General features: G+C 29.7%; 6 protein-coding genes and 1 long non-coding RNA gene across 24 annotated transcripts; 3 read left to right on the top strand and 4 right to left on the bottom strand.

The window, feature by feature from the left end:
• Window positions 1-101: 101 nt before the first annotated feature.
• LOC114883043 (AP-1 complex subunit gamma-1) lies at window positions 102-8,295 on the bottom strand. Of its 16 annotated transcripts, none has more exons than XM_029200373.2 (17): window positions 7,225-7,872; window positions 6,742-7,145; window positions 6,120-6,228; window positions 5,754-5,815; window positions 5,101-5,293; window positions 4,862-5,008; window positions 4,467-4,782; window positions 4,040-4,057; window positions 3,080-3,490; window positions 2,755-2,985; window positions 2,453-2,674; window positions 2,227-2,354; window positions 1,886-2,132; window positions 1,503-1,761; window positions 1,277-1,437; window positions 1,118-1,210; window positions 102-1,031 (listed from the first exon to the last, which is right to left on the bottom strand). In XM_029200373.2, the coding sequence occupies exons 3-17, from the start codon at window positions 6,137-6,139 to the stop codon at window positions 930-932; spliced, it is 2,610 nt and encodes an 869-aa protein (XP_029056206.1). In that variant the 5' UTR covers window positions 6,140-6,228; window positions 6,742-7,145; window positions 7,225-7,872; the 3' UTR covers window positions 102-929. The 16 variants fall into 16 exon arrangements, with proteins under 16 accessions (XP_029056206.1, XP_029056209.1, XP_029056210.1 ...); XM_029200376.2 differs by having other exon boundaries at window positions 7,111-7,145; XM_029200377.2 differs by lacking the exons at window positions 6,742-7,145; window positions 7,225-7,872 and adding an exon at window positions 8,136-8,156.
• Window positions 8,296-8,665: 370 nt separating this feature from the next.
• Window positions 8,666-9,858, bottom strand: LOC114883036 (ADP-ribosylation factor-related protein 1). The gene is made up of 5 exons (XM_029200355.2): window positions 9,686-9,858; window positions 9,451-9,621; window positions 9,223-9,304; window positions 8,972-9,143; window positions 8,666-8,892 (listed from the first exon to the last, which is right to left on the bottom strand). Exons 1-5 carry the CDS (start codon window positions 9,776-9,778, stop codon window positions 8,793-8,795), a joined length of 618 nt encoding a protein of 205 aa, XP_029056188.1. The 5' UTR covers window positions 9,779-9,858; the 3' UTR covers window positions 8,666-8,792.
• Window positions 9,859-10,014: 156 nt separating this feature from the next.
• Window positions 10,015-11,764, top strand: LOC114883048 (post-GPI attachment to proteins factor 3). The gene is made up of 7 exons (XM_029200395.2): window positions 10,015-10,324; window positions 10,429-10,571; window positions 10,656-10,808; window positions 10,927-11,051; window positions 11,133-11,266; window positions 11,338-11,542; window positions 11,604-11,764. The coding sequence occupies exons 1-7, from the start codon at window positions 10,159-10,161 to the stop codon at window positions 11,680-11,682; spliced, it is 1,005 nt and encodes a 334-aa protein (XP_029056228.1). The 5' UTR covers window positions 10,015-10,158; the 3' UTR covers window positions 11,683-11,764.
• A 1,020-nt stretch (window positions 11,765-12,784) lies between these two features.
• LOC114883025 (integrin alpha-PS1) lies at window positions 12,785-18,695 on the bottom strand. 2 transcript variants are annotated; one of them, XM_029200317.1, is made up of 17 exons: window positions 18,505-18,695; window positions 18,121-18,248; window positions 17,704-17,730; window positions 16,890-16,993; window positions 16,686-16,813; window positions 16,399-16,607; window positions 16,130-16,334; window positions 15,869-16,012; window positions 15,380-15,790; window positions 15,079-15,304; window positions 14,788-15,019; window positions 14,314-14,710; window positions 13,999-14,228; window positions 13,692-13,918; window positions 13,517-13,611; window positions 13,311-13,440; window positions 12,785-13,230 (listed from the first exon to the last, which is right to left on the bottom strand). In XM_029200317.1, exons 1-17 carry the CDS (start codon window positions 18,675-18,677, stop codon window positions 13,000-13,002), a joined length of 3,297 nt encoding a protein of 1,098 aa, XP_029056150.1. In that variant the 5' UTR covers window positions 18,678-18,695; the 3' UTR covers window positions 12,785-12,999. The 2 variants fall into 2 exon arrangements, with proteins under 2 accessions (XP_029056150.1, XP_029056152.1); XM_029200319.1 differs by lacking the exon at window positions 17,704-17,730.
• On the top strand, window positions 18,539-20,659 carry LOC114883030 (ATP synthase mitochondrial F1 complex assembly factor 2). 2 transcript variants are annotated; one of them, XM_029200330.2, is made up of 8 exons: window positions 18,539-18,601; window positions 18,851-18,956; window positions 19,062-19,403; window positions 19,544-19,737; window positions 19,823-19,933; window positions 20,004-20,184; window positions 20,250-20,365; window positions 20,439-20,659. In XM_029200330.2, the coding sequence occupies exons 3-8, from the start codon at window positions 19,346-19,348 to the stop codon at window positions 20,583-20,585; spliced, it is 807 nt and encodes a 268-aa protein (XP_029056163.1). In that variant the 5' UTR covers window positions 18,539-18,601; window positions 18,851-18,956; window positions 19,062-19,345; the 3' UTR covers window positions 20,586-20,659. The 2 variants fall into 2 exon arrangements, with proteins under 2 accessions (XP_029056163.1, XP_029056164.1); XM_029200331.2 differs by lacking the exons at window positions 18,539-18,601; window positions 19,062-19,403 and having other exon boundaries at window positions 18,870-18,956.
• Window positions 20,660-20,665: 6 nt separating this feature from the next.
• Window positions 20,666-25,974, bottom strand: LOC114882967 (protein eyes shut). The gene is made up of 15 exons (XM_029200217.2): window positions 25,355-25,974; window positions 25,057-25,205; window positions 24,707-24,817; window positions 24,529-24,636; window positions 24,342-24,455; window positions 23,414-24,263; window positions 22,916-23,348; window positions 22,522-22,844; window positions 22,242-22,452; window positions 22,021-22,172; window positions 21,813-21,949; window positions 21,506-21,751; window positions 21,159-21,359; window positions 20,831-21,059; window positions 20,666-20,762 (listed from the first exon to the last, which is right to left on the bottom strand). Exons 1-15 carry the CDS (start codon window positions 25,513-25,515, stop codon window positions 20,666-20,668), a joined length of 3,522 nt encoding a protein of 1,173 aa, XP_029056050.2. The 5' UTR covers window positions 25,516-25,974.
• On the top strand, window positions 20,675-21,490 carry LOC123989293. The gene is made up of 3 exons (XR_006830537.1): window positions 20,675-20,794; window positions 20,931-21,026; window positions 21,306-21,490. It is a non-coding gene; the product is annotated as an uncharacterized LOC123989293 (long non-coding RNA).
• Window positions 25,975-26,218: the final 244 nt, after the last annotated feature.

Genomic DNA, 26,218 nt, shown 5'->3' with positions numbered 1-26,218 from the left:
GTTCATTTATTACTTACAAATGTAGTAGAAAAGATTATTACAGCGAGATTTAAGTGCCTGTTGTTGATAATTGGGCAGCAACATTTTTAGTGAAAAACACCTTTTCCCAACATTTCTGAATAGTTTTAGTATTTCCTGTTACATATCTCTTTTGTATTTATGTTTGTATTAATTACCTTATGCATGAAATTATGTACTAAATCAGAAGCTGTAAAATTACAAATTCAACAAATCAAATAAGTGTTGCATGTAGTATTATTGTTCTATCTTTCTATATTCGATTAGACAAAATATTTACATGTTTCACAATACATGCAGCATAATACAAGAGAAATTTTACATTCCTTTCTTTCGTCTTTTCTTTTTTTATGAAATTTTATAATTCTGTACTAATAAGCTTTACTACTTTTGCAAGATTTTAAAATCAAGATCACACCATCTGCTCAATAAGCGCTAATTTAAATCAACTACGAATGTAATTTTATTATCCGTCAATCAATCAATGAACCTATTTATTTAACCTTTTAAGCATTTAAAAAATAGCTTATTATGATATTTTCTTTAACTGTATAAAATCAAAACTTTAGAATACTTTTTACATTTAAATATTTACAAACATTGTACCTATAAACAGTTACTGAACATTCAATTTTTACAGCTATAAAATATGGCTTGTGAGCAGATGGAAACCATTCTTTGTGCATATTAACGGAAAAAAATTGATTACAAATTTGTATCTTATCAAGTTCATACAATGTTTTATAAACAATAAATTTAATCAATTACGAAAATTTTTTTTTCAAATATATCCTTTTACCAATATGTGTCACTTTACCCGATGAGAAGATGAAATTGTGTGTCAGTCTATTTAAGACTTGATTACTTATTTAAACAGGCATATGTACAATTGTTTTCCTTAGTATATTTTGTCACTGTGATGTTATAGGAGGAAAATTATTTACTTCCGTCTGTTCCAGGACTGGCCCAGCTGGTCCAGTGTACGATATACGTAATCTCATTCGTAAAGGTACCTTTGTTAAAAGAAAAAGTGATGAATAAACATGAGAAATAAAACATCATCGCGTTCTTTAAGGATATAATAATTATAAAACCGTACTTTGTTAATATTTGCAACTTTTAATACTTGAGTAACTTGCCCGGAAGGAGGAATGACAGTGCTTGATGGAGACAACATCTGTAGCTGGAATGTCTAAAAAATGTTTTAAATTATTTTTATTCATTAGATTTAATAGGAAATTACATTAACTTCTCCTACCTTAGGAACTGCTGCTTGAAACAAGAAATCAGTTAATATAGCACTTCCAGAATTTTGAGCTGACATGTTTATAACTAATAAATCGTTAACATCTGATGGTCTCTCTAATCTGAAGGTTATTTTAAGTCCAGCTTTGTCCAATACGATCATAACAGGTGTATCTACAATTATGAAATGAAATTATATCTTTTTGTAAAAAGTGAATACTTCGTTAATCTATACAAACCGTTCTGAATCGATTGTGATGAATTAAGTAAACCATCCACTAAGAAGTTAGTTGTGTTAGCAGGATTAAATATTTGTGTCGGCGATTGTGTTTGTGGCAGTGTAGATGTAGGTGTAGGTGCACTTAAATCCAAACTACCAAGTAAATCCAATAGGTCGTTATTGTTTACTACAGCTGTTGAATTAGCAGGTGGATTTTTACTCGATACCGAAGGAGTCATTCCTAAGTCAGTGGTTCCAAGCAAATCTAGAAGTGCACTCTAGAAAATGCAAAAATTTTTATAAAATTCAACATTATTATCATGTAAAAATTATGCTACTAGTTACATCTTAAATTAATAAAACCAATTTTAATAATTATAGTACGCTTTGTAATATACTTACTGAATCGGATGGCGGAGTACTTGCTTCTAAAGCTGTTGATTTTTCTTCTTCTGGTTCCGGTTCCCCATTTACCATACCAATAATGCCATTAGCCTGTGGCCTTGCAGTTTCCATAGGAGGCATTCTTTCAAGCAATGCAGATCGTAAATGATCATATTTTCTGAACAACTGTGAGAATTCAATACCTCGTTGTTGCAGTTCAATATGTAAATTACTGCCAAACGTATCAATTATTTGACGAATTTTTCTGAAACACAAACAATTTGCTCGTCTAAATTCTTTAAAAAAATATATGAAATAGATGTTATATAGTATTTGTTAGATTATATTGTAATACTTACTCATTACCCTTTTGGAATCTTGTGCTAAGTTTTGTGAGAGATAATAACGTATACTGCTTTGTAACAACTGTATTTTGTGGACTCCATAATAACCTTTGATAGACGTCGATAACTTCATCTTCTGTTAACTAATAATAATAACAGGAAGATAAAAATGATGTATATAATTATTTGAAGTTATGACTTGCAAACTACAAGTTACACAATTGTATTACATATAACGTACATTAACAGGAGCATCTACATCTTCTGACGGTGGTGCGTATAACAATAAATCCCCATATTCACCAATACACCATGTTGCTACTTGTGCTAAAGGTTGTTTATCAGCTGTATCTTTTTCTAACGCTTTCCACAGAGCGCTAACAGCATAACTTTGCTGTGCTTGTGTTTCTGAAATTAATTGAATAGTGCATGCTACTACATCGTCCCGGACATAATTGCCAGCCTGAAATTCGATAAAATTACAATTGTTATTTTAAAAGTATCAATCTAACGAGCAATGTTGTTAAAAAGTTAATTTCTTACAGCAACGAGAACTTTAAATAAGGTTTCGAGATGCCAACGTTTATTAGGTGCAAATCTTTCCGCAGACATCACTATGTTACTACTGCATTGAGCTTTAAATTCTGGATCAGCGCGTTCCAAGAAAAGTAACAATTCTTTCATCATATTTCTAATATTGTTTGAATTTACAAGCGCAAAACTAAGTTCCATCGCTCGTCTTCTAATTGATACATCTGGATCCTTTAGACACTCCTAAAAAACAATTAAATAAAGTAAAATAATATATTTTTGTTAGTGTTATAAAGTAGATGAACAAATTGTAAAAAAAATAATATAAGAACATTACCAGAATTGTTGAACGATGTCTTTGCACTGCACTTGTATCTACATAAACTGTTTTCAATAATGTATTCAGCGCGACATATCGAATGTTCTTATCGTTATTTAATAAAAATCGACCTAATATATTCACTGCTAATACTCTAAGTCCACTTTCTGACTTAATATCCATAATAGATAATACAGTTTCATACAATATTGTGTTTCCAACATTTTTACTAGTTTCTGTGTTTGTTGCAACTTGTGCAAGTATATCGTTCATTGCCTCGGATGCATCAATATCATTGCGACCAAGAATTCGTAGTAGACGCAATATCTTTACTTGAAGAAAAGGATCAGATACACCAGATACATCGTGTTCCGGAGAATATCCAGCTAATATCAAATTCTTAAGAATCCTCACAAGATTTGGCACAATCTGAAAAAATAATTTTATGTTTTAAGTTTTTGAAGAAGTAATAAGCAATATTAAATACAAACACGAAAAATGAATTCACATATTTAAAAATAAGTTACTTAATAGAAAGAAACATAAACTTTATTATATTGCATTGTTTGTGTAAAAACGACTATACCTTTATATCCATAATATATTTTGATAAAATATAATCTTGCACAATTACGATATATATTTATACATATATAATAATATCATAAATAACAATAGACAAAATACTATAGGCCAACAATTACATATGTCAATAAAATAAATAACTTTTAATTTAATTCAATCAATAACAATAATACTTATAAGGAAAGACGTTAAAAATAATAAAATATACTCCATACTGTACTGTATTTTCAAAGTACATGCATATATATTTGGATTTTCAAGAACTATAACTAAACAATTGATATGAATTATTGAACATTTGCAATAAAAAAATCATATAAATTAAATGAAAAGAATGAAGTCCATAATAAGCATAACATGCAAAAGTACAAAGGATGTTTATACACTTTTTACCTCTCGATGGCCGCATTCCTAAGAAAGATAAAACCATACTTATATTATAAATATCATGGGCAAAAAATATATATTAGGAAGATTATTAAGTTAAAATGTTTTCTTTTCTTTTTTATGTACTTATTTGTTGTACTGTTAAATTTACATAAAATTATAGACTACATTCCTTTCTATGATTTCTTGTAACTTTAATTATTCTGATAGTAATATGTTACTAATGCTAGTAATTCAATCTAAGTATCTAACTTGCATCTATACACTAGTACACTAGAAATGCCAACATCAAAAGAAATTAAACTGTGATGTTAAAAAAATATATATAATCTCTTTTAATGCAAGGACTAAATTTTTGTAATGTTAGTTAAAGCATCTAAATATTTCACTCTTTTGTATATCCTTATTTTCCATTGAAACATATAAAACTTACCTTCTTAAAGTGATTCAATGTATCAACACTGTTTTCACACATTTCTGTAATGAGTGTGACACCTGTAATTAACACGCCATGATTTTTTTCCGTAATTAAACTGCGAGTAGCGGGAAGAAACATTTCCATCAATTCTGGTACACGTCTAATAATTCTAAATGCACAAAGAGCTGCTTTCTTTCGGATATATGCATTTGGTGATTTCATCAACCTTTCAACTTCGGATGCCAAATCTCTTGCCATTTCTGGTGATGCAATTGCACCCAAGGTACATAATGCTAAACCAATAACAAACTGTGTAGAACTATTTAAATCACTGTAAAAAGAAATACTAGGAGTTAATATATTTACAAACATTTCAAACAAATATTAATGTAATGTTATAAGAACTTCACTTTTTTAAACAATTTGTAATTAAAAGATGAACATCCTGCCGCTCGTCTAAAAGTAACATCGCGCCCAAGTAACCAATCCTTTTGTCTGTAAACCTTGGAGATGCAATGAGTTTTAAACATTCTAATTGACCGAAATGAGCTGGGTATCTATAAATGTAATGTATATTTTATCATAAGAAAGAAGTAGTTGAATGTATTGTTGTATACAGTTTACATTGTAACAAAGTTTTGACACAAACCCAAGCATGTGAATATACAAAAGTTTTGCAATATTGCGACATCTCCATACACTATCTTCTTCTCTGAATGTTGAACGAATGTATGCACATTCTTTATTCACAACTGTTCTTTCTTCTGCTGCAGTTCTGGCAGCTCTTATTTGCCTGATGAGATCCCTCAACCGTGTTGGTGCTGGCATTCTAACTGTTGAGACTTTTAAATTACAAATATGTTATCCATTTTTAAGTGTTAGTAGCATTTAATGAGTTAAGTGCTTAAGCGGTGCATGATAATCAAAGCAGAAATTAATTATGACGAATAGCAAGCAGCAATGTCAAAGGATTAGTAGCTGATTCTTTGGATGAAACACGATGAAAAGACATCAGTATCATGAAATGTATTTATAAACACTACAGTTCTAAAAAATTATCTCACAATCCTATTTAACTAAAATTTACTTACAGTAAATATAATAAAAAGAGACATTAATTAATAAAAATCAATCATTATATTTATTCAATTACAATATGAATTATATAATTGAATAAAGTGAAAGAACATTATGGACATTTCATAGACAGAATATAACTGTAATGTTTAACATCTTTCAAAATAACAAATAAGATTCAATAAAGATTGTCAATAAGTATTATTATATAAATATTAAACTTACCTCTTTCTACTGCCTCATTAAACACTTGTTTTATGGAGGCCATGTTAAAGGCTGGGTTAAACCTGGAATATACACACCCATGCTATTTTATACGCACAAATCATTCACATACCATTTTTGGTTGTGCAATGACACCCATGATCTGATTTCATTAGTTATTTATATTGAGCAAACATTGTTTTGAGTAAAATTACATAAACGATTATTTAAATAGAATCAGTTATCATTGTAATAACAAATTGTTTTTCAAATAGAATTTAAGGAGGACAATTTTTAGATTATATTAAAATTAATATCACATTAGGCAAATATACAAAAGTTATCTTAAAATTGATTCATTTCATAAGATTAGAAACTATGTATTACCCGTGTTCTGAAGCATTCATGGTTCTCAGCAAAGTTTTCAAAGGTATATGATGAACTTCAGTAACGTAAATGAAGTATAGATGTGTACAGAACAAGAACTGTTTTCTTCCTATTGGAAAAAGGTCAACTGATATTATGAGGTATTATAAGTTATATGTAAAAATTTTATAAAGTAGTTTTAATAACATAAAACAAATAGAATATTGCTAATATTCTCTCTCTTAACGAAGAATTTTTACCATTACTTTGCACATGGTTACTATGTAAACACAACATAGAATACATAATGTTTTCATATAAATAAATAATATTTTAGTTTGTTATTGTTTTTCATTTAATTTTATAGATAAAAAGAATTAAACTATAAACAGTATTATTAAAAAGAATTGTTTACATCAACATTAAATGTTAACACAAGTCTTAATGTAATGAAAACTTTAATACTTCATATAAGGATCCAAAAATATAGATATTATACTATCTTCGTTGAGTAGAGAACACAAACTATTATTATTCTTTTTTTAACACGTTACAGAACGTGCACTGTATATAAAATAACCGGTTTCGCTGACGAAATCTAAGTAGTCGATCAGAAGAGTGCAATGCATGCAATGGATATTACCTAGTTTTTGAATGTCATTCGACCACAAATTCACGTGCTATAAAAACGCGTCGCGGTCGCACGCTTGCACAAGTCGGCAGCATATTGTAAAATGTGTAAACCGGTTATATAAAAGATCGTTCGCACTGAAGGGCATCGAACCAAGGGTTAGTTTTCTAGCTGTCAAACAGTACCAGTCAAAGGACGACGTTTTCAGGTAACTCGAATCCGGAAATCGAGCGATGTTTGCGACGAACGTAAGAGACGGCACGAAGGCGCGTCGTATTCTACCGTCGTCGTGTCGCCCACCTTTTACACGCAAGTCGTATAACAAATACGGCGACAAATGCCTCGCCTCCCAGGGCGCGCGAGTTGGGCGCCCTCACTCACTTTTGCATAGTCTGTCGTGCACCTGGCATATCGGCCTGTATTGGTTTGTATATACGTTGTTGCATTCCAGATATTTTTCTTCTAAGTTGTTTTGTTACTATTAACGATACGTACCGTACGAAACTTTGATTCACGAAGAGGGAGGGGTTAATCAACTGCGAAAAAAACCATGGACATAGTTAAACGTCCACAGTTGTCTACCCTATCGCACGACAGACACTGTCCAACGATAGTGTCCAGCGGCATTCGCGCATCAGAAACCAAAATGGCTACCTATTGTCACTGACGTTGTTCCTTGATAATACTGTGATTTTTCGTTTAATGTTCTCGTGATCATTTGCTATATCATATATGTTCCATGTTTGAAACACTGAATGAACAGGTGTATCAATTATTCTTTCCCAAAATTCAACCCATTTCATTTATTTATCATCTTAATTTCTACCTTCTTATTTATGTATACTGTTGCTCAACGTAGTGAGTAATAATGATGCTTGTTTCTAAAGCGCGAAATTCGTAATGTTTTATAAAATAGAATATTATGACCTATTTTTTGATTCCACTTCGATCAGATAATTCATTTTTGTAATATTTCTACAAATACACAGTTCTTTTTTATAAAACAACACAGAAACATATATGAAAATGGTTATATTTAATCTGAATGTCATTGCACAATTGTTAAAAATAATAAGAATGCAATATACATGTACGGTACCGATCGATTAATACGACATATTTATTTAAAGAATTTTCAAAACAATATAAAATATTTTAATGTAAATAATTATTGCAAAGATTATGTAAACAAAATATACTATTTTAAAAGAAATTATTTTTTAATCATGTTGTTAATAATGTTGTTTATGTAGTATTTAAATATAGGTATTTCTAATATTATACTATGTACTACTTGAAAATATTTATTCTTGATAATTTTTACTTGATAAATGTCCATATGAATATGTACAATTATATCTAAAAGTTATTTTTGGATTAAGAATTAGAAGTAGGAAAATCTTCACCTTCTATTTAATTCTGGTGGTAAAACACTCCAATCTTCACACTCATAATAAGGCCACATGATATATCAAATTTAGATCAATGTAGTTGAGCTCAAAAAGTTAACACAGAAATTATAAAGCATGTATTATCCACCATACAGCTGTACTACCAGTTTTATATACTTTTTATCACCAACATAACAGAAAAGAAGGTAATGTGTTGGCATTATCTCTTATCTTAGATATTACCTTGATAGCAATAATATAGAGAAGTTATATTCCCAAAATAATTTAAAGATTAAATTATATAAATCAAACTGGGACAAAAAACAGTCTAATTTACTAGCAAATAAGATATGAATAATATGAATTTAAACCATTTATTTGTAATAATTAGTTTGTTCTATATACTAATCATTTGATCATTATTATTAATCAATTGATAATAACTAATGTGTTATAAGATAAATGGATTTTCAACAAGTATAAACATTACTGATATTTTTATATTATTAAGGAAAGGAACCAATGCTGATAAATAATTTAAATAATACGGATTAAAAAACCAAAGTTTATTAGGATAAATATAATTATTCCTAATATAGATATACAGAACTCTTACATTAAAATACTGTTCATAAATTAATCTATATGTTATAACAAAACAGGAATGTAATATTAAGATAGACAATTGTCATTCTGGTTACGAGGTGGCCGAACATCGCTGTTTCTCTTGACACAATCCACAAGCCAGTGTATCCCTTCATCTACACCATCCCTTTTGTATCACATAAATAATTATTTGTTAACAACTGTTTTAAATTTATGTAATAATATAAATATAAATAAATATTCACCCATTTAAAGCAGAAACAGGCATTACCATACAATCTCTTCGACCAATTAAATGTGCATTTTGATTAAAGATAGGTTTTACTTCTCTAACACCCATGCAATCAGGCACATCCTGCTTATTTGCTAGGACTAAAAGAGGTACACCTATTAAGTGTTCCGATGATATAACTCTATCTACAAAAAGAATATATCCTTACACTGACATGTTAAGATGTAATGTATGCAAAGTTATATACAATATTTGATATTTTACCAAAAGTTTCCTTAGATTCAGGTATTTTTTCACGGTCTGATGAGTCAACTATATAAATTACAGCATGTGATTCAGCATAATACTGTGAAGGCAAAATATAGTTTCTTTACATATTATAAACAATATGACAATAATGTTTCATATCAAATCAATGTGGAAATCAATATTTATTATAATAATTAAATTAGATTGACTCTCAAATATCTGTAATAGTTTATTATTATTTACTTTATCCCACAATGAACGAAGTTCTTCTTGACCACCAAGATCCCAGAAGTTAAAGCGGACACCAGCAATATCAATTTTTCCAATATTTAAGCCAACAGTTGTTGTAATTTTGCTAGGATTCATACCCTTGTAATTCTTTGTAAATTTTGTTTTTGCTGCTTCTAAGTACGTCTACAATATAAAAATTTGTTTTCACATACTTAACCTTAATTATGCAGACATTTTTAATTTTTACCGTTTTTCCTGCATTGTCTAGTCCTAATATCAATATAAAATATTCATCTTTTTGCACAAGATACTTGTACAATCCATGTAAAAGTGTGTACATTTCAAAATGCTTAAATGTTCTGAAATTTATGTTTCATGTTGTGTACACATCAGCACACGTTCCATTCTCAAAAACATATTCCTTCACGACGTGTCATATATATTTACCTCTTCTTCCACTTTGTAGCAAATACTACATTTTAAATAGAAAAATATTGAAATGAAATTTGCAATTCAATTATTTATTTGTATACCGAAAATTAATACTTAATTTTTAAATATTTATATTTGAGCAATTCTTTAGAATTAAAGCTATATATATACATAATGATAGTATTTACATATGTGTATGTACACTTCAAAAATTGTATTGGACACATTGAAACCTTGTTTCATTGATAAGGTTTCATACATTATAACAATTAACTTAAGCCATGCAGTATGCACAGTATGTGGCAGTATAAGAAAAGTTTGTTAGAATGGAAATGGCTCTCCATTTTAGTATTTCAAATGTTTTTGATTGCAAATACAAGTGGCTCAATAGGTGACAGATCTCAATTTTACAATTTGTGCCTTGCAAAATGTTATGACAGCAACTGTGATACTGGTATATATTCTGTCTGATGTATAATCTAAAGTATTTTAGTATTTCTTATGTTATTGTATACTTTGACAGAATATTATATTAATTTTTTAATTAATATTTTACAGATGAAAACTTTAAAGTAAAACCTTCCTTATCATTAAGATTACTACTGTGGTCTTGTAAAGAAAACTGCAGTTACAGCTGTACTTGGGATACAGTTGATTATTTTACTTCTCATGGTTTAAAAGTTCCTCAGTTTCATGGGAAGGTATATAATATATGCATGTACATTAATAAAATATATATCAATATCTGTGTCAAAAATATTAATAAATGATGATTTTTATTGCAGTGGCCATTTATTCGCTTTTTTGGATGTCAAGAACCTGCATCTGTTATATTTTCTATATTAAACTTTTATATACATATCACTATGTATTGGAAATTTAAAAGAAAAGTTAGATCTACTTATCCTATGTTTTATATATGGTCCTATTTTAGCTGGGTATATATATATATATATATGTATATCATATCTTTTATAAAATTAATATCATTTATTTTATTAGTATATAAATGTTTCTATTTTATTTTTATAGTAATATAAAAAGGTATAATTTTAGATATGCATTCATGGCTGGTTTTGGTCAGCTATTTTCCATGCAAGAGATACTTCATTCACAGAAGTAATGGATTATTCTTGTGCATTTATTATGGTTCTTACATTACTGTACTGTATGTTGTTGAGGTGATTTGTTATATTACATAGTATATACAACATACTATTGACTAATAGTTGTTTAATATGTATTTCTTCTTTTAATTTCAGAATGACATATAAAAATAATAAGCTATTTGCTGTGATTACATGTGCATACCTTAGTACTTTATATACACACTTATCTCACTTATGGTCTGGCTACATTAATTATGATTATAATATGAAATTTAATGTAGTTGTAGGTAATGTAATAAGTATTTCATTTTATTAAAAAATATGTAGGTATAATCGTAATTAATAAAAAATATTACAGGATTTTTAACATTTGTTGCAACAATGGTGTGGTGGCGTCGTAATCGTAAAAGATTGTCATATATTTACTTAATTGGATGGTTCAATATATTAACTGTTCTTGTTACTATATTGGAAGTAGCAGATTTTGCACCCATTTTTTGGATATTTGATGCTCATTCCTTGTGGCATGCTAGTACAGTTCCACTTGCAATTTTGTTATATAGGTATGTATAATGTAATTATTCTCTTCAATTTGTTATTTATACTTTAATATGCAATTTTCAGATTTATGATAGCAGATTGTTCTTATTTGAATACGCACTATAGTAAATTGACATTAGATATTGATCATCACATTCATTAGTAATTTCATTAATCTATGTATTCTATAACTGTAATTAGTATAATTTATGCAGGAAATAATAATTTCTAGATTTTTATCTTAACTATAACATAGTTTTCTTTTTTTATTGAATATTAAAAAGGCTACATTATAAAAATGTATCTTATAAATACAGCTTATAGAATAAAGAGTACACGTTTTCAATTTTCTTCAAATGTTTGCTTATAAAAATATAAATAATATATTAAAGCATACATATTTCTTACAATTTTTATAATCAGTATACAGTCTATAATTTTTAATAGCAACCAATTATATAAATTAAAATTAAATACAATTTAATATGTTAATTTATAATCGAGGAATAAAGTGAACTGTGAATATGGGAAAATATTTATCCTATATTGTTTTAATTAAATGATGCTCTACTTGCAAACAATATTTTTATTAAAATGTATTTCACTTTATTTCTCGATTTTTTAATTATGTTTTACAAGGCAGTATTCATTTTTACCAGCAGTACGGTATAAATTGCCAGTAGATATTGTAATTAATTTAGTGTTAAATTACGAATATTCTGAGTTCCTTGTATTTGTTACCTAATACATGGCAATATATAATAACTCGGAATGTTATTATTATAAAAGTGTCATATATATGTTAATAATATTTAAACCAGCAACTGATTAATGAAACAACAAAGTTTAAGTACTTGCTTGTAAATTCAAATACTTGTAAAATGTAGTACATATATAAAAGTTTTATATACATAATGCATAACATTATTTACAATCAGTAAGATGATGTTATAACATCTTAAAGGCACATTTAAAAATCTTTAAAAAAATTATGAAAATGTTAAATAGTTAATTTTTACGCGGAATTGAAAACACGCGGTTTGGTCACAATAAAAAAATGAAAGAAAATGAATATGAGCCATATGAAGACGATAATAGTAGCCAAAAATATGTAAATAAACACAATTCTAATATAAAAAAAATGACCTAATCAAAATTTACAAAATTTGAATATAGATAAGGAATCAAAAGTGCTACGTAACCTTTAGAGAAACAAATGAAGGGAGAGGGGAGGATACATGAATAGGAGGAATCACTGGAAGAGCTGAAATTTCATACTGTTCTTAACAAAAGAGTACATAGCTATAGATAAGTTAACATATCACAATATGGATACTGAACTTCTTGCATTCAAATACTTAAACTTTACACGGCATAGTTCTTTCTTCTTGAACGCCTAACATTGCGATATCGTTCATTATAAGTACTCCAAGTATAAGTAAATATGATATTTTATGAAAAAGAATTTAAGTATTTTCGTTTAACGTTTGAATAATGCTTCACTTTCGGGATTATCATCTTTATGTTTTTCGAGATTCCCTGATAATGTGGGATCTGGTCGTCTTCTTTTAAAGAATCCCAGTTTTCGGAGAACCAGAGTAAGTAAAATAAATAGTATCAAACCTGCTACTACAGCCACTATGATTACCCAAATTGGCACTGGTTCAACATCTTGGTGATCAAGAAGATCTGGATGTACAATTGTTTCAGCCTGTACGTCAAAATATTATATAAATTTCAGGAGAGAAATTAAATTTACGTATAAAGTTGATGATAAAATATAACACTTACAACTGCATAATCATCTTTTAAATTTTCTTGTTGTATCACAACATTAGGCGGAATAACTATTTTTGCATTGGAACTTATTTTTACTTGATCTACCTTTGGATAATCTTCCACAAGAGTAGAATTCCATAATCTGAAAAAATAAAAACAATGTAGTAAATAAATAGCTAATGGAAATATTTTAAAGTATAAAATGATTAAATAGCTACCTTGCTTTAACAGTTATCATTGCTTCTTGTTTTCTTTGTAAATTGTATATAAAGCATGTTATATCAAAACATTTTGCAGTTCCTGCTTTACAGTTCTATAACATTCATACAAAAGTTCATAAATTTGATTTGTTAAACGTTTATACTATAATTTATTTTAATCATTATTACTCACCATTGAAACCACTTGATGCCTGTGACCATCTTTATCAATAATAGTTCGCGTATTAACAACTTTTTCTGTATCACGTTTAGTTCTTAAGTGATTAGTATGATTGTGTAATGTAGGAGTAGATACCGTAGATTGCAAACCATCAAGATCGTCATAATTAGTACTGTTCTGTAACTTCAATGGATTAACCACATGTCCTGGTGGTAGTATACATTCACTATCGCCTGAACCTGGAAACAAAAGTAGAATGTATAAAACAAATATATTTTGTTGACATAATAGTATATATTTATATAAAACAATGTGTTACCTTGTATAATCGGTAGTTCTTCTAAGTACAAAAGCCATTTACCATGGGCTTTATCATTTGCAACTTCATAAGGCCATGAAATACGTACTTCCAAGCTGCTTACTCGCCATGGGCCTTCATTAAATACTTGATAAACATGAGAAACTTTAGGTCCTACTTCATTTAAGTATTTTATAGCAGATTCTCCTATAACTGGTCCACCATAACGGGCCCACTGAATTTTCGCGCTCCTATAATTTTTATAATTTATACATGACTTGTAATTACATTCTATAACATTTAATACATTTTTAATGATGAAAAAAAAGTAAATACCCTTTAATTGATAATTCTGCTCGCTTCACTACGGTTGCTTGTAATTTTACAGGTTCTTTTTCTTTTATTTCTTTTGAAGTCGAATTTGCAAATATTACAAATACCAGTTGTGATTTATTATCTTCTAATTCTTTAGGATCAAATCTTACTTGTATATTTAATAATTTATCTTTCTTAAATGGGTTTCCAATAGAACATGCTATTAAGCTATTATTATGTAAATTGCAACTTATAGAATCATTACTCTTGCTAGCAATATAATTTAAGCTTGGAGAATGTACAATAAATAATTGTGCTTCGTATGCAGATTCTCCAATATTAGACACATTTATATCCACTACAACTTCTTCTCTTTCACCCAAGAGGAGTTCGTAGAAATTTGGTTTCACGGAAGAAGCTTAAAAATGAACACAAAATTACACTTGATAATTTTTTTCACGTACATATTATGTTATTTTAGTTTAAAAGCTATACCTGATAAATTTAGCCGAGCTTGTACTTGTAAATCACTTTCACAAATATCATTATTACCACAATCTTTTTGAAAGGTTGCGTCAAATACACGAGCAGCTTCTTGTTGGTTTAATATAGGATAATTTTTTATGTCTGGTAAAGATTCTCCTTCAGCAGGCATAATTGGTTCTTCTTGTATCAATGAATAATTTAAGCGAAATTTAATAGGTGATTGAATATCACGTGTATTTTCCTAAAGAAAATCAAGTATTTATCAAATATATCGAATTTTTCTTTGATATATGAAATTACCTTCAAATAAATTGTTTCTTTCTGACAATGTTCCAATTTCGTCGTGTCTAATATAACAGTACGATTTATATAATGTAAACGCGAATGTCCACCTCCAAACCAAACTCTAGAAAATTTTTTAACTCCAGTATATGTTTCGGCTTCAATATAATAATTCAATTTTAAATTTTGCATGTCGTCTTCCTTTACAAGAGATTCTGTTTTACAACAGGCTTCAAATGAAAAACTGCAATGATTTAATAACACCGTTGTAAGGAAATAATTATGATGGTTTCAGTTTAAAACATTAAATTGTACTTGCCATGTATGATTTGAATTTGGGTCTTCTGGACAACCAACTTTGTTCGGATCAATAGGTTCTATTTTTTCTTGATATGTACCATCTTTTTTCAAATAGCGAATGTAAGTAGTTATGTCAATGATTTTTTTCGATCGAAGAAGTGCTACAGCATCGTTTTCATAAGCACCTACTAGTAGATCAGCATATCCATTTTGATCCATATCAATTCCACCACTCAATGAATAACCAAATGTTTGTAGTGGTTCTGGCATGTCATCTGCATGAATTACCTGCGATGGAATTGTAATTATTCCATTCTTTGAGCCAAGGTATATGTACACAGTTCCTTTCTTTTCATAAGGTGCACCAACAGCAATATCTTCATATCCATCTTTATTTAAATCTCCCAAATTTGTCAATGCAAACCCAAATCTTCAATCAATTGGTATATGCATGTTAATGTACATTTATTCAAACATCTAAAAACCTAAACATCAAACATTTAAATACCTTGATTCTTCACGCCCGACAAGTTTTACAGGTTTACTTTTTTCACCCTCCTTGTAAGTTTTTTGTAATGATGTATATACATATACGGCACCCCCTTCTACCTTACTAAAGTAAAACGGTGCTGCTACAATAAGATCAGTAACTCTAAAAGCAAAATCAAAACAAAAGGTAATAAGAACTGGGTATCATCAAAATAATATACATGTCTTTTTTATATATATAAAATTTAATTAAATAGAGAAAGAAAGAAAGATACTGTACTTGTCTCCATTAACATCTGCTGAAGTAATTTCATATCCAAAGCTTGAGGCAAATTGTTCACCATCCAAAATAAAAGCAACATCCATATCTGGTTTAAAGTCACGTCTTGTAAGCAATATAACTTGACCTGTACCATTTGACCGGGGTGCTCCAGCAGCATAAGCTAATCCAGTTCCAAAGAAATTTCCGACCGTAACTGACATTCCTGAAATCATTATTTATAAGGTGATGGAATATAATTAGAGTTATATTAGTTACTAAATACATACCTAAATAGCTGTATTTACTGACAGGGGAAGCATCTTGCATTGGAGCATTATAAACAGTATTATCTCTAGTTAAAAATTCGTCTGAAATTGTAAATAGGTATAGAGTTCCTCTCCAAGTATGTGGACCTGGAGTACCAATAACTACACGATCTTCTGAAGTAAGTACACCACTTGTTCCAGCTTGACAATATCCAAATTGCTCATGAGCTCTAAAATAAAGAAATAAATAAAATCATTGGTATTGAAATTATTAATAAAGTATTTTATTTTAAAATATTTTAGATTACTTGTTTGTAGGTTTTCCAGAACAAGGTTTTTTTAAATCTTGGTATTTTAAGTCTTGTGTTAATATGTAACATTGCCCTTGTCCCCATTGTGAATCTGCTGTTTTTACAACATGTCTGTGTGCACAAACCTAGAAATTTATTATAGAGAATAATATTAGAACAATATTCAACTTAACAATATTAGCAAACTTATAAAATACATACCATTACTTTGCCACCAATGCCTTGACTGCGTACTGTTACTCCTAGCCATTGATTATCTTTGATTTCATCATTACCAGGTGGTACTAAATTATCAGATTCAAAACCTAAAATGTTAAAAAATGTTTTTATAACTAATTCCTCACAAATATATAATCTTAAATGTATAAAATTTATTTTTATTATTATGATACATATTATTCTTTTTAAATGTAGATCCAAATGTATTATCATCAATATATTTTATTTTAAATTATTGAATTCTGGTTTTATAATGTGCATATATTATGTTCAATGAACACTTTCCTATAATATCCCTACATTAAAAATATTTTTAAAAAAAAGCAAGTGAATGTAGTTGCATCAACTATGAAATAAAATCTGCTAATTAAAAAAAAAAGAAATAAAATAAGGAAAGGGTTAAGAGGGATGAAGAGGATTAAGTTATTGCATATGAAATTTCATGCGACAACACATACACAATATGCATTAGAAAGTTTATTTAGTAGCTAAAGTAAGCATTATATTATTCATCATAATAAATTAAGATTCATGTAATTTGATTTATTACAAGCATGTTATAGTTAATAAGGATATAATTGCAAATTAAATAACAAAAAACGTGTTAATATTCTCTGAATTTGCACAATGCAAACAATGTAATCAAATAACAATGTAAATTATTAATTTGAAAACATCATGCTGTTGTAAAAATAAATATATCAGTTCAATAAAAAAACTTATGCAAAATGGCAATAAATGAGATTCCTCAAAATTAAAAAACTGTTCATTCAAATAACTCCATACAACAACTTACTTGTATCATACAGACCCCCTTCTTCTGCTGGTTAACCAACACATAATTTAACAAAAAAATAATCTTATTATATGTATTTATGTAATAGAAAATAAAGCATGATGACTAATCGATTTTATGAAACAACATCAAAAATAACATGCACATTAATACCATATATATCATATACAAATATAATTAAGTTTTTCATATATTTTCATAAGAGTTTTTATGGTGAATCAACTTTTATGTATTAAGCTTCCTTAAACATAGAGGTGCTGGGACTATTTTAAGATTAAAATAATATCTACAGAATCAATTAAAAATATTTGTTGAAACATGGATATGTTAAAGTACACTGAAATTAAATCCTTTAAGTAGTGAAAGAAATTAATAAGATTTATATTAATGTATTAAAAGAAATTTTTAACAACATACTTAGTCGTCCATCTGTGATCACTTGAGTACAATCTGTTTTAAATGTTGTCAAAGGGCATTGCCATAATGCACCAGACCTATTAGTTGATGGTTGTCTATTTTGGTCTAAAGGAGCACCAATTAACATCCTGTAAAATAAATGATTTCAGAACATTAAAGTCTTAACTGAAATATATAAACAGTTTAAAGTGATATAAATGTTTTATAACTGATTATCTAATGTTTACACATATTTTATCTCGTTATCATGAAAAAATTATAGTAATACTGAAGGCATATAAAAATACATTTTAATGTGTTCTATTAATGAAATATTATTATCATTGTGCAATATTAAGAATACTTTTAAGTAATTATAACAAATGAATTACAAACAATACATACCAACTTTTTGGTTTTTCTGTGTTATCATCAGGAATTTCTTGATGTTCAGCTACAGAATAGCCGAAATAAGAACCATTTAATCCTTTTTTAATAACAGGTATTCTTGGTTCCAAATTAAAAGTATATACCAAGTATATATTTAAAATAAACCACGTTAACTGATAGTTTTTCATTTTTTATTAATTTTGGTTGGTTTACAGCATGTAGTTATGATTATATTTGTAGAAAATTACGCTCGATTTCACACCCCTTTTGTGCTATTATTACTAAAACTATTTTTATATATTTTTTTACTTTGTTGCTGTACCATTCATCCGCACCTTTTAAATATGCACACAATTCACAGGATCCACACCCACGCAATCAACACACCAAGAATAATTCAGAAGTATCTCATCACTTTGTAGAGGGCAGTATTTGATGGGAAAACATGTATTCGAATATAACAAGTGGTATTTGATTGAAATTTATTTATTTAAGTTTTTGTAAATTGTATTTTGTTTTTAATTTTTCATACAATAAACTTGGACTAACATTTAATGTTGCAAATATTTCAGATCCAAAATAAAGAAACTATATATATATAAGTTTATTCTTTATAACTGCAAGCATTATTACTTATAAAATTATTAAAATTAAAATTGGTGTATGAAAAATAGATTTAAAGAATCAAGCAGAATATCAGAATGAATTATTTCATCCTTGAATGAATTATCAGTGATTGATCAGTGATTTATGCTACTGATAATTTCTTTATGAACTTTGTAAAACAAGCTGAGCAAGGGATGAGCAAGGGAAATAGTAATATTCATGACAAAAAATATCTCAATATTTATTAAAAATGACGTATTTTAAATACAAAAGATTTGTAACAGCACTTAATATAGTAAGAAATATGGGTAAAGATACATTTATATTTCATAAACTTTCTTTATCTCTTAACCTCTTACTTCAGCACTTTTATACAACTTTTCTATCAATACATTTTAAATGTTAAGTAATTGATTATTTATTATTTAATTTAGAAATCGTTTTTCAGCTACTGTCAAAAGATTTTATCGAAGAACAAATATTTTATCAAGTGGTGGAACATTTGAAATTACACTTGACCAAAGAAAACTAAAAACACCTCAAGGAAAAGTATTACAAGTGGATAGTAAACCATTAGCTTTAGCAATAGCTGCTGAATGGGATATGCAAACAGAAACCATTGACAAGAGCAATATGCATTTGGTACATTTGCATTGAAAGAATATGTAAAGTATTATATAATTGTAATTGAACTAAAATAGTGATATATTTGTATTCATTTTTATAGACAGCCTTGAGTAATACTGTAATAGATAATCCCAATAATCATACAAAGGAAAATGTAGTAAATTATATTGTAAATTGCTTGGAAATGGATACAGTATTATTTCATTCAAATGTAGGTATAGTACATATAAAAATTCTTCTATAACATACTTTATTTATTAAACGTAAAAATTATGTTATAGGAAAGTGATGACTTATATAAATTACAAATTAAACATTGGGACCCATTGGTACAATGGTTTTGTGACAATTATGGTGTGAATATGACAAAGACTCAAAGTATACAGGCTCCTGCAGTATCTGAAGAAACAAAAAAAATATTAACAAGACACTTAATGTCTTATAATTACAATGCAGTATATGGTAAGTGATTTTATTAGCAATATATACAAACATCATATTCTATATTAATACTGTTTTATTTATAGGTTTTATGTATGGAGTAGATGCAATAAAATCTGTGATCCTTACTTTAGCTGCAGCAGAAAGAATGATTAGTATAAAAGATGCAGTAAAACTATCGCGTTTAGAAGAAGATTACCAAGTATGTAAATTAAACTTTGTTTTAAGTAATTTAATATTAACTTTTTAATTTTATTTTTTCATATTTCTTATAGACCTCTCACTGGGGATCTATAGAATGGTTTCATGATCACAGCAAGTATGATTTACAAGCCCGTTTGGCTGCAGCTATTTTATTTGTGCACTTGAACTCTTATTCTGTAACACATCAGCCGAAAGACGTTAATAAAAACGTTATGTAATATAAAAGATAACTTGAATGTTGTACGAAAATTGTACAAAACGTATATTAAAATATAAGAAGATAATAACAATATTTTTACTAGTCTGAAGTTTGACAGGAAGATGAATCAACAAAGGATAATGCTTCCACTGGTATGGAACAATCAGAGCCCATCCACTCTTTTGTACAAATGCAACTGAAATGATTAGTATTTTATAAGTAAACGAGGTATCAAAATTAATTTATTAAATTTGAAAAGTTTACCTGTATGTTGCTCCATGATTTAAACATACCGCACCATTTTTACATAAATGACGGATACATTCGTTCCGGTGACATTCACCAACACCACGACCTGTTGCAGGGCTAGAACTGGTTATTGGATAAATTGCAGTTTCTGTTCGTAATTCAATATCAAATATACAACCAGAAAATCCAGTATGAAGAGGCAAATCATGGGGTAAAGAATCAAAATTTCTTGACTTATGTCCACCTAAAATTCGACGCGTTTTGCAAATTTTCCACAATTATGACAATACAAACTAGTAATTTTAGTTTTCTAATATAAGTATTAAATTGAAGAAAGCCAAACCAATGTAAAGTATTGGAGATACGTCGAGTCGAGTCATAGATCCGACTACTCGTCCAGTTACATTGCCTATGCCATCTATTGCAAGCCATGCATCTCGACCTCTTCTTCCAGCTTGGATCGTATATGCTATGTAACTTTTACTTGCAGTTGCTGTCGTTGTTATAGCATTCAAAGGGATGCTTGTAAATATTCTACGAACACCTATAAAGCATTCTCATGAAATATATATATAAGTAAAAGAGGAATAAGCTAATTAAAATACTGGCAGGAGGAAACTTGATATAAATTTTAGCGGAGAAACACACTATATGAAGATTTCATATATCTAAAATATTAAGATATAACACCTGCTCCTAAATCCCAAGTTAACATAATGTAACCACGAACATATGTAATAGAAAAATGATCCGACAGATCTCGACGCGTTCCACTTTGTCCTAAATAAGCTATCAATGATATCTGTTCATAAGATCGTGGTATGAGCTTCAGTTTTAGTTCCATGGCATCTTTTATAGAATTCGAAACACCATAGGCAACGTATGATGAAAAGCCAGGTACAAGTACCGAAAATGATGGTCGGCTTATAACGGTATCTAAAAATTTATGGTAAAATCATCATACATTCTTAAATTTCTACAATTTAGGTTGTATTACCTTCTTCGCACAAGAGTCCGTGAGTTCCAAGTGGGCATACACAAACGAAGCCTGTACCAGGTGAACTGATGCAAGTTGCACCCATGGCGCAAGGATTTTCATCGCATGATGATCGTTCGCAAAATGGGCCTGTATATCTATTTAAATAATACTCTGTTTTTCAACGTCTATTAATACATTTTAACCACGAATTCGCAAATTATCTTACCCAGGTATACATCTACAACGAACTGCACCATTTACTTCTTCACACGCACCAAAATTTTGACAAGGATTCGATAAGCATAGGAAAGACATGCAGTCATCAATTTGAAATGTTTCCACAGAATCATGAATGAAATGACGAGGAACATCATTTATCTATAGCAATGAGAAAAACAATTATGAATTCTTTTAATATTTCCAAACGTATCGTAGAATGAAGCATACCTTCAGTGAATTCATACAACCAGTAAATCCCATGGAAACATGAGCAAAGTGGTGCGAAAACACCATCGGTATCCCACCCAAATGTAAATTAGCATATCGTGGAAGGATTCCATGTAATGGCAACATTTGTTCACCGCTAACGGCTGTTGTTCCATTTACTAATAAACGAGCCGAACATTTGTTGGTTTCATTTTTCACAAAGTATTGAAACCTGTATATGTAGAACAAGTTACACAATAATGCTAGGTAACAAGCATAAATCTTTCTCTAATAGTCTTACTTTGTATCAATATCCGTTTCATATCCATTATCAATAGGCGAGTCTATTTCACCAAGTAGCATGGTTTCAAGACCGCAGGAGAATTGAAATTTTAAGGAGCCATATTCCAAGTAAACTAAAGCATATTTCTCGTTGTCAAAGTAGACGTGCAATATAATACCATCCTTGAATTGTGTTCTAAGCCTCACGAAAATCCGTAAAGTTGCGTTATTGCCATTTGAGACTTCTACATCAACCTGTTGTCTCGCATATGATTTACCATTGAAAGCTGCTCGCGTTATACTCGGACCAGTTTTACAATTTTCACGATGTGAACAGTTGCACTAGAAGTATACGGAAAAAGTTGATGTTGGTACATAGAAGTAAGAATTGGTATGTTAGAGCAAACCTTTACATTACTATCATTGCGTGTAGGTGGTAATGGAGAACTTGTACATAAAATTCCATGGCATTCGGTGGTGCTTTTTGCAGTTGTCAATGATTTTTTCGTCGAGAATTGTTCGCTAACAGTAGTATCTTCTTCGAGTATTGACCTTACAGAAGTACTAGTCGCAGATGAAGAGGTACCATTGGTGATCCAAAATGTAGAACTTTCTGAACTTTCTGAAGCCTTTGTTATCAATGAAGATGTCCATTTATCTATGAAAGTTTGAGACGTGGTTTTTGGCACTTCTACTATTGGCGTACTTGATTCTGAACTTTTATTTTGCCAGAATTCTATGAAGGTAGAGGAAGAAGTAACAGTAGAGTAACCATTGCTTTTCTCACTCTCTGTTGTAGTTTCTTCAGTGATTTTTTCTACAGATGTAGTTACCACCGGATAATACCTAAATGGTAATAAAAAATACTTTAATTTTAATTCAGTAGCTTAGAAACTGTTATTGAATTTTACCCTGTATTCGAAATATATCCCATTGTACTACTGGTTTCAGATGACGATGTATCATTGATAGCTGCGAGTGTCCTAGCACCCCCTTCATGATAATTACTTTCACTGGCAGTAGTATTTTCGTTACGAAACGATTTTTGTGTTAAATGTTCTGTTTCAACTCTTATCGTTGAAGGCGCGGAAGATACTTCACTTGGAACAGTAGGAAATGTTTGGGATTCCGATGAAACTGTTTCTACCTCGGATGTTCCTTTACCCGTTATAGAATACACGGAGGAAACATCGTTAAGAAATGAAGTAACTTCTGTACTACTCTCACTACTGGTACTACTACTAAAAATGTTAATGTTATTTCTGTCTAAAGTTGAAGGTGTAGTTTCGACGAAAGGATACCATTTCGTGTAAAGACGACTGGTACCATTGACGGAAGTTGAAGATTGCATGGTCGTGGAGGTAGTTAGCAATGAGGACACATCACTTTCTAGCAATGTCGACGATTTTGATGCAAAAGGCGTAGTAACAGACATTTCCTTATCGCTATCAATTTCAGAGATTTCACTGAAAGTTGAAAAAGGAGTCGACGGAAGATCGTACACATTACAGAATGGCCCACTGTAAAATGTTGGACAAGCACAAGTGAAACTGTTGACACCATCGATACAAGTGCCACCGTTCTCGCAGTTCGCGAATTTTGATTCGCAATCGTCGTATTTTAGCTCACATAACACGCCATGGTAATCTGGTACACAGTAACAAATTGGTCGTTCATCTTCGAATAAGCACACTGCATCGTTTCTACAAGGATTTTCTTTGCAGGGTACAATGGCCTTGTCGCAATCTTTACCTGTATATCCTTATAGGGAACACTTGAAGTTAATATGATGTTAAATTTGCAAAAATTAATAAAATTTCTTTGGTAATTGAAACATACCGAATAAACAAGCGCAAGTATACGAAGCAGGCACGTTGATACAGAGACCACCGTTCTTACATGGTGAAGTAACACATTCATCAACGTCTTCATCGCATAATCGACCTGTCCATCCTTTTCAATGGGAACAATTAACAATCAAGTTAACGGGATATATATTACTTTAAGCAAAGATTAAAACTAATACCTTCAGGACAACGACAAAAGAAAGAGAATCCAGGTCCTTCCATGCATTCACCTCCGTTCTTACATATTGTGTCGTTACAAACTGAAGCATCAATTTCACAATAATCGCCTTCAAAAGAAACATATAATACAAAGATAGAGAAAGGATAATTGTAATACACGCTTGTAAACTTTTCTACCTGAATATCCATCAGGACATTGGCAGGTAATACCGTCATAATCTAAACAAGTTCCATTATTCAAGCAGGGTTGATTCGAACATTCGCTGTATCTCTGCTCGCAATTTATACCTGCAATATCGTAAAATGCAGTATTTTATAAATGGAATTATATTTTATTATTTCCTGTTATGTATTATTATTTCTAATTTTTTTATCATTATCAAATTTCAGAGCTTATCCATTTCATCTGCGGACGGTAGATCAGGTGTTTTAAGCACGAACATCATTTCAAATACCCTCTGTGCTAACACGTCAACGTGTTGCTTTCGCGCACGCAATAGAAGATAAACAAAGAAATCATGAATTACCTACAAAACCCTCTGCACAAGTGCAATTATACGCTGCAACAGCATCGTTGCACGTTCCTCCATTGAGACAAGGATTAGACCAACAATCGTCCCAATTGATTTCGCAATTGATCCCAGTATAACCATCGATACAATAACAGGAATAAGTGCTGCATTACACATACGGAATAATTGATTAATTATGTTAATTATGAACACTTGCACACAAAAGAAATATGCCATAATCAATAGAATTCTTTTATAACATAAAAGAACATGAATGAAAAGTAAAAAATCAGGTAATTTATTTTTCAATTACCTGTTTATATCTTCTAAACAAATTCCGTACATGCAAGGATCGGTACTGCAATTTAATCCTTGCGAAAAATCAACCGCTAAAAGCAAAATTGTTGCCAGAATAAAAATTCCCTTTTTCATGGAGTTTACAATCAACTTCCTCTTATAACACATTCTACGCATAAACAGCGTAATTCTGTCATATATATTTACGATAGATTTCTACAAATTTTTATATAGGTAAGACACATTGGTCCACAGTATTAATATCAACTTATTCAATGATCAGGGTACAACCAGTTGGTTGAACTATCCGGGTACAATATACATATATTATGTACCTGTTATTGTACCTGCTATTTGTTGCAGGTAGTCAGTTACCTGGTAGTCTTAGCAACGATAAAGTATACAGACGATGAAGAGAATCGGATACGCTTGCGTGAAAATTTGCTTCATCAATAATAATTTTCATTCGATTTTGAAAAAACTACCCCATATTGTACAAATGCATCATATGCTTTATTTTATACATTCTTTTCTTTATCATTTACAATATAGTACAATGATTGTACTGATACAAAGCTACTTTTGTTTATATTTTGTAATTTAATTTATTAAACAAAGAGCTACTGTTTCCTTTTTTTTTATTTTAAAAGAACATTACATTAACATTAGTGTTTGTTTGTTTTTCAGTTTAATCAATGCACCATATCGTATGGGTGCAATAGGTGCAAAACGCAGGGAATCGTTTACCAGATCTCTAACTCTATTTTAAACTGAATTAGAGCACAGCAATAGAGCATAAAGCGGGAGTACAGCAGTTTCATTTATTGATAGTACCTTTCAACAACGGCGTCGATCATCACGATCATCACTGCAAATATCT

The sequence above is a fragment of the Osmia bicornis genome, chromosome 2, assembly GCF_907164935.1.
Source record: "Osmia bicornis bicornis chromosome 2, iOsmBic2.1, whole genome shotgun sequence".
Taxonomy (NCBI): domain Eukaryota; kingdom Metazoa; phylum Arthropoda; class Insecta; order Hymenoptera; family Megachilidae; genus Osmia; species Osmia bicornis.
Note: the sequence above shows the minus strand (reverse complement) of the source record. Positions and strands in the feature narration are given on the sequence as shown.

Excerpts from the sequence above, each read along its gene's own strand:
- LOC114883043 (XM_029200368.2), bottom strand. The coding sequence starts at position 8,194 with ATGTGGCCTTATTATGAGTGTGAAGATTGGAGTGTTTTACCACCAGAA. Across the intron at positions 1,762-1,885 it reads GTACTCCGCCATCCGATTCA|AGTGCACTTCTAGATTTGCT; the intron begins GTAAGTATATTA and ends TGCATTTTCTAG. Across the intron at positions 1,211-1,276 it reads TTCAAGCAGCAGTTCCTAAG|ACATTCCAGCTACAGATGTT; the intron begins GTAGGAGAAGTT and ends AACATTTTTTAG.
- LOC114883036 (XM_029200355.2), bottom strand. The coding sequence starts at position 9,778 with ATGTACACACTTTTACATGGATTGTACAAGTATCTTGTGCAAAAAGAT. Across the intron at positions 9,622-9,685 it reads TAGACAATGCAGGAAAAACG|ACGTACTTAGAAGCAGCAAA; the intron begins GTAAAAATTAAA and ends TTTATATTGTAG. Across the intron at positions 9,144-9,222 it reads TGAATCTAAGGAAACTTTTG|ATAGAGTTATATCATCGGAA; the intron begins GTAAAATATCAA and ends TTCTTTTTGTAG.
- LOC114883048 (XM_029200395.2), top strand. The coding sequence starts at position 10,159 with ATGCACAGTATGTGGCAGTATAAGAAAAGTTTGTTAGAATGGAAATGG. Across the intron at positions 10,572-10,655 it reads TTCCTCAGTTTCATGGGAAG|TGGCCATTTATTCGCTTTTT; the intron begins GTATATAATATA and ends TTTTTATTGCAG. Across the intron at positions 11,543-11,603 it reads CTTGCAATTTTGTTATATAG|ATTTATGATAGCAGATTGTT; the intron begins GTATGTATAATG and ends TGCAATTTTCAG.
- LOC114883025 (XM_029200317.1), bottom strand. The coding sequence starts at position 18,677 with ATGAAAAACTATCAGTTAACGTGGTTTATTTTAAATATATACTTGGTA. Across the intron at positions 16,994-17,703 it reads AGGGGGTCTGTATGATACAA|GTTTTGAATCTGATAATTTA; the intron begins GTAAGTTGTTGT and ends TTAACATTTTAG. Across the intron at positions 16,608-16,685 it reads TCTGGAAAACCTACAAACAA|AGCTCATGAGCAATTTGGAT; the intron begins GTAATCTAAAAT and ends TCTTTATTTTAG.
- LOC114883030 (XM_029200330.2), top strand. The coding sequence starts at position 19,346 with ATGACGTATTTTAAATACAAAAGATTTGTAACAGCACTTAATATAGTA. Across the intron at positions 19,934-20,003 it reads CAGTATTATTTCATTCAAAT|GAAAGTGATGACTTATATAA; the intron begins GTAGGTATAGTA and ends ATTATGTTATAG. Across the intron at positions 20,185-20,249 it reads TAATTACAATGCAGTATATG|GTTTTATGTATGGAGTAGAT; the intron begins GTAAGTGATTTT and ends TTTTATTTATAG.
- LOC114882967 (XM_029200217.2), bottom strand. The coding sequence starts at position 25,515 with ATGCGTAGAATGTGTTATAAGAGGAAGTTGATTGTAAACTCCATGAAA. Across the intron at positions 21,360-21,505 it reads AACTTGGGATTTAGGAGCAG|GTGTTCGTAGAATATTTACA; the intron begins GTGTTATATCTT and ends AATGCTTTATAG. Across the intron at positions 21,060-21,158 it reads ATCTCCAATACTTTACATTG|GTGGACATAAGTCAAGAAAT; the intron begins GTTTGGCTTTCT and ends GTCGAATTTTAG.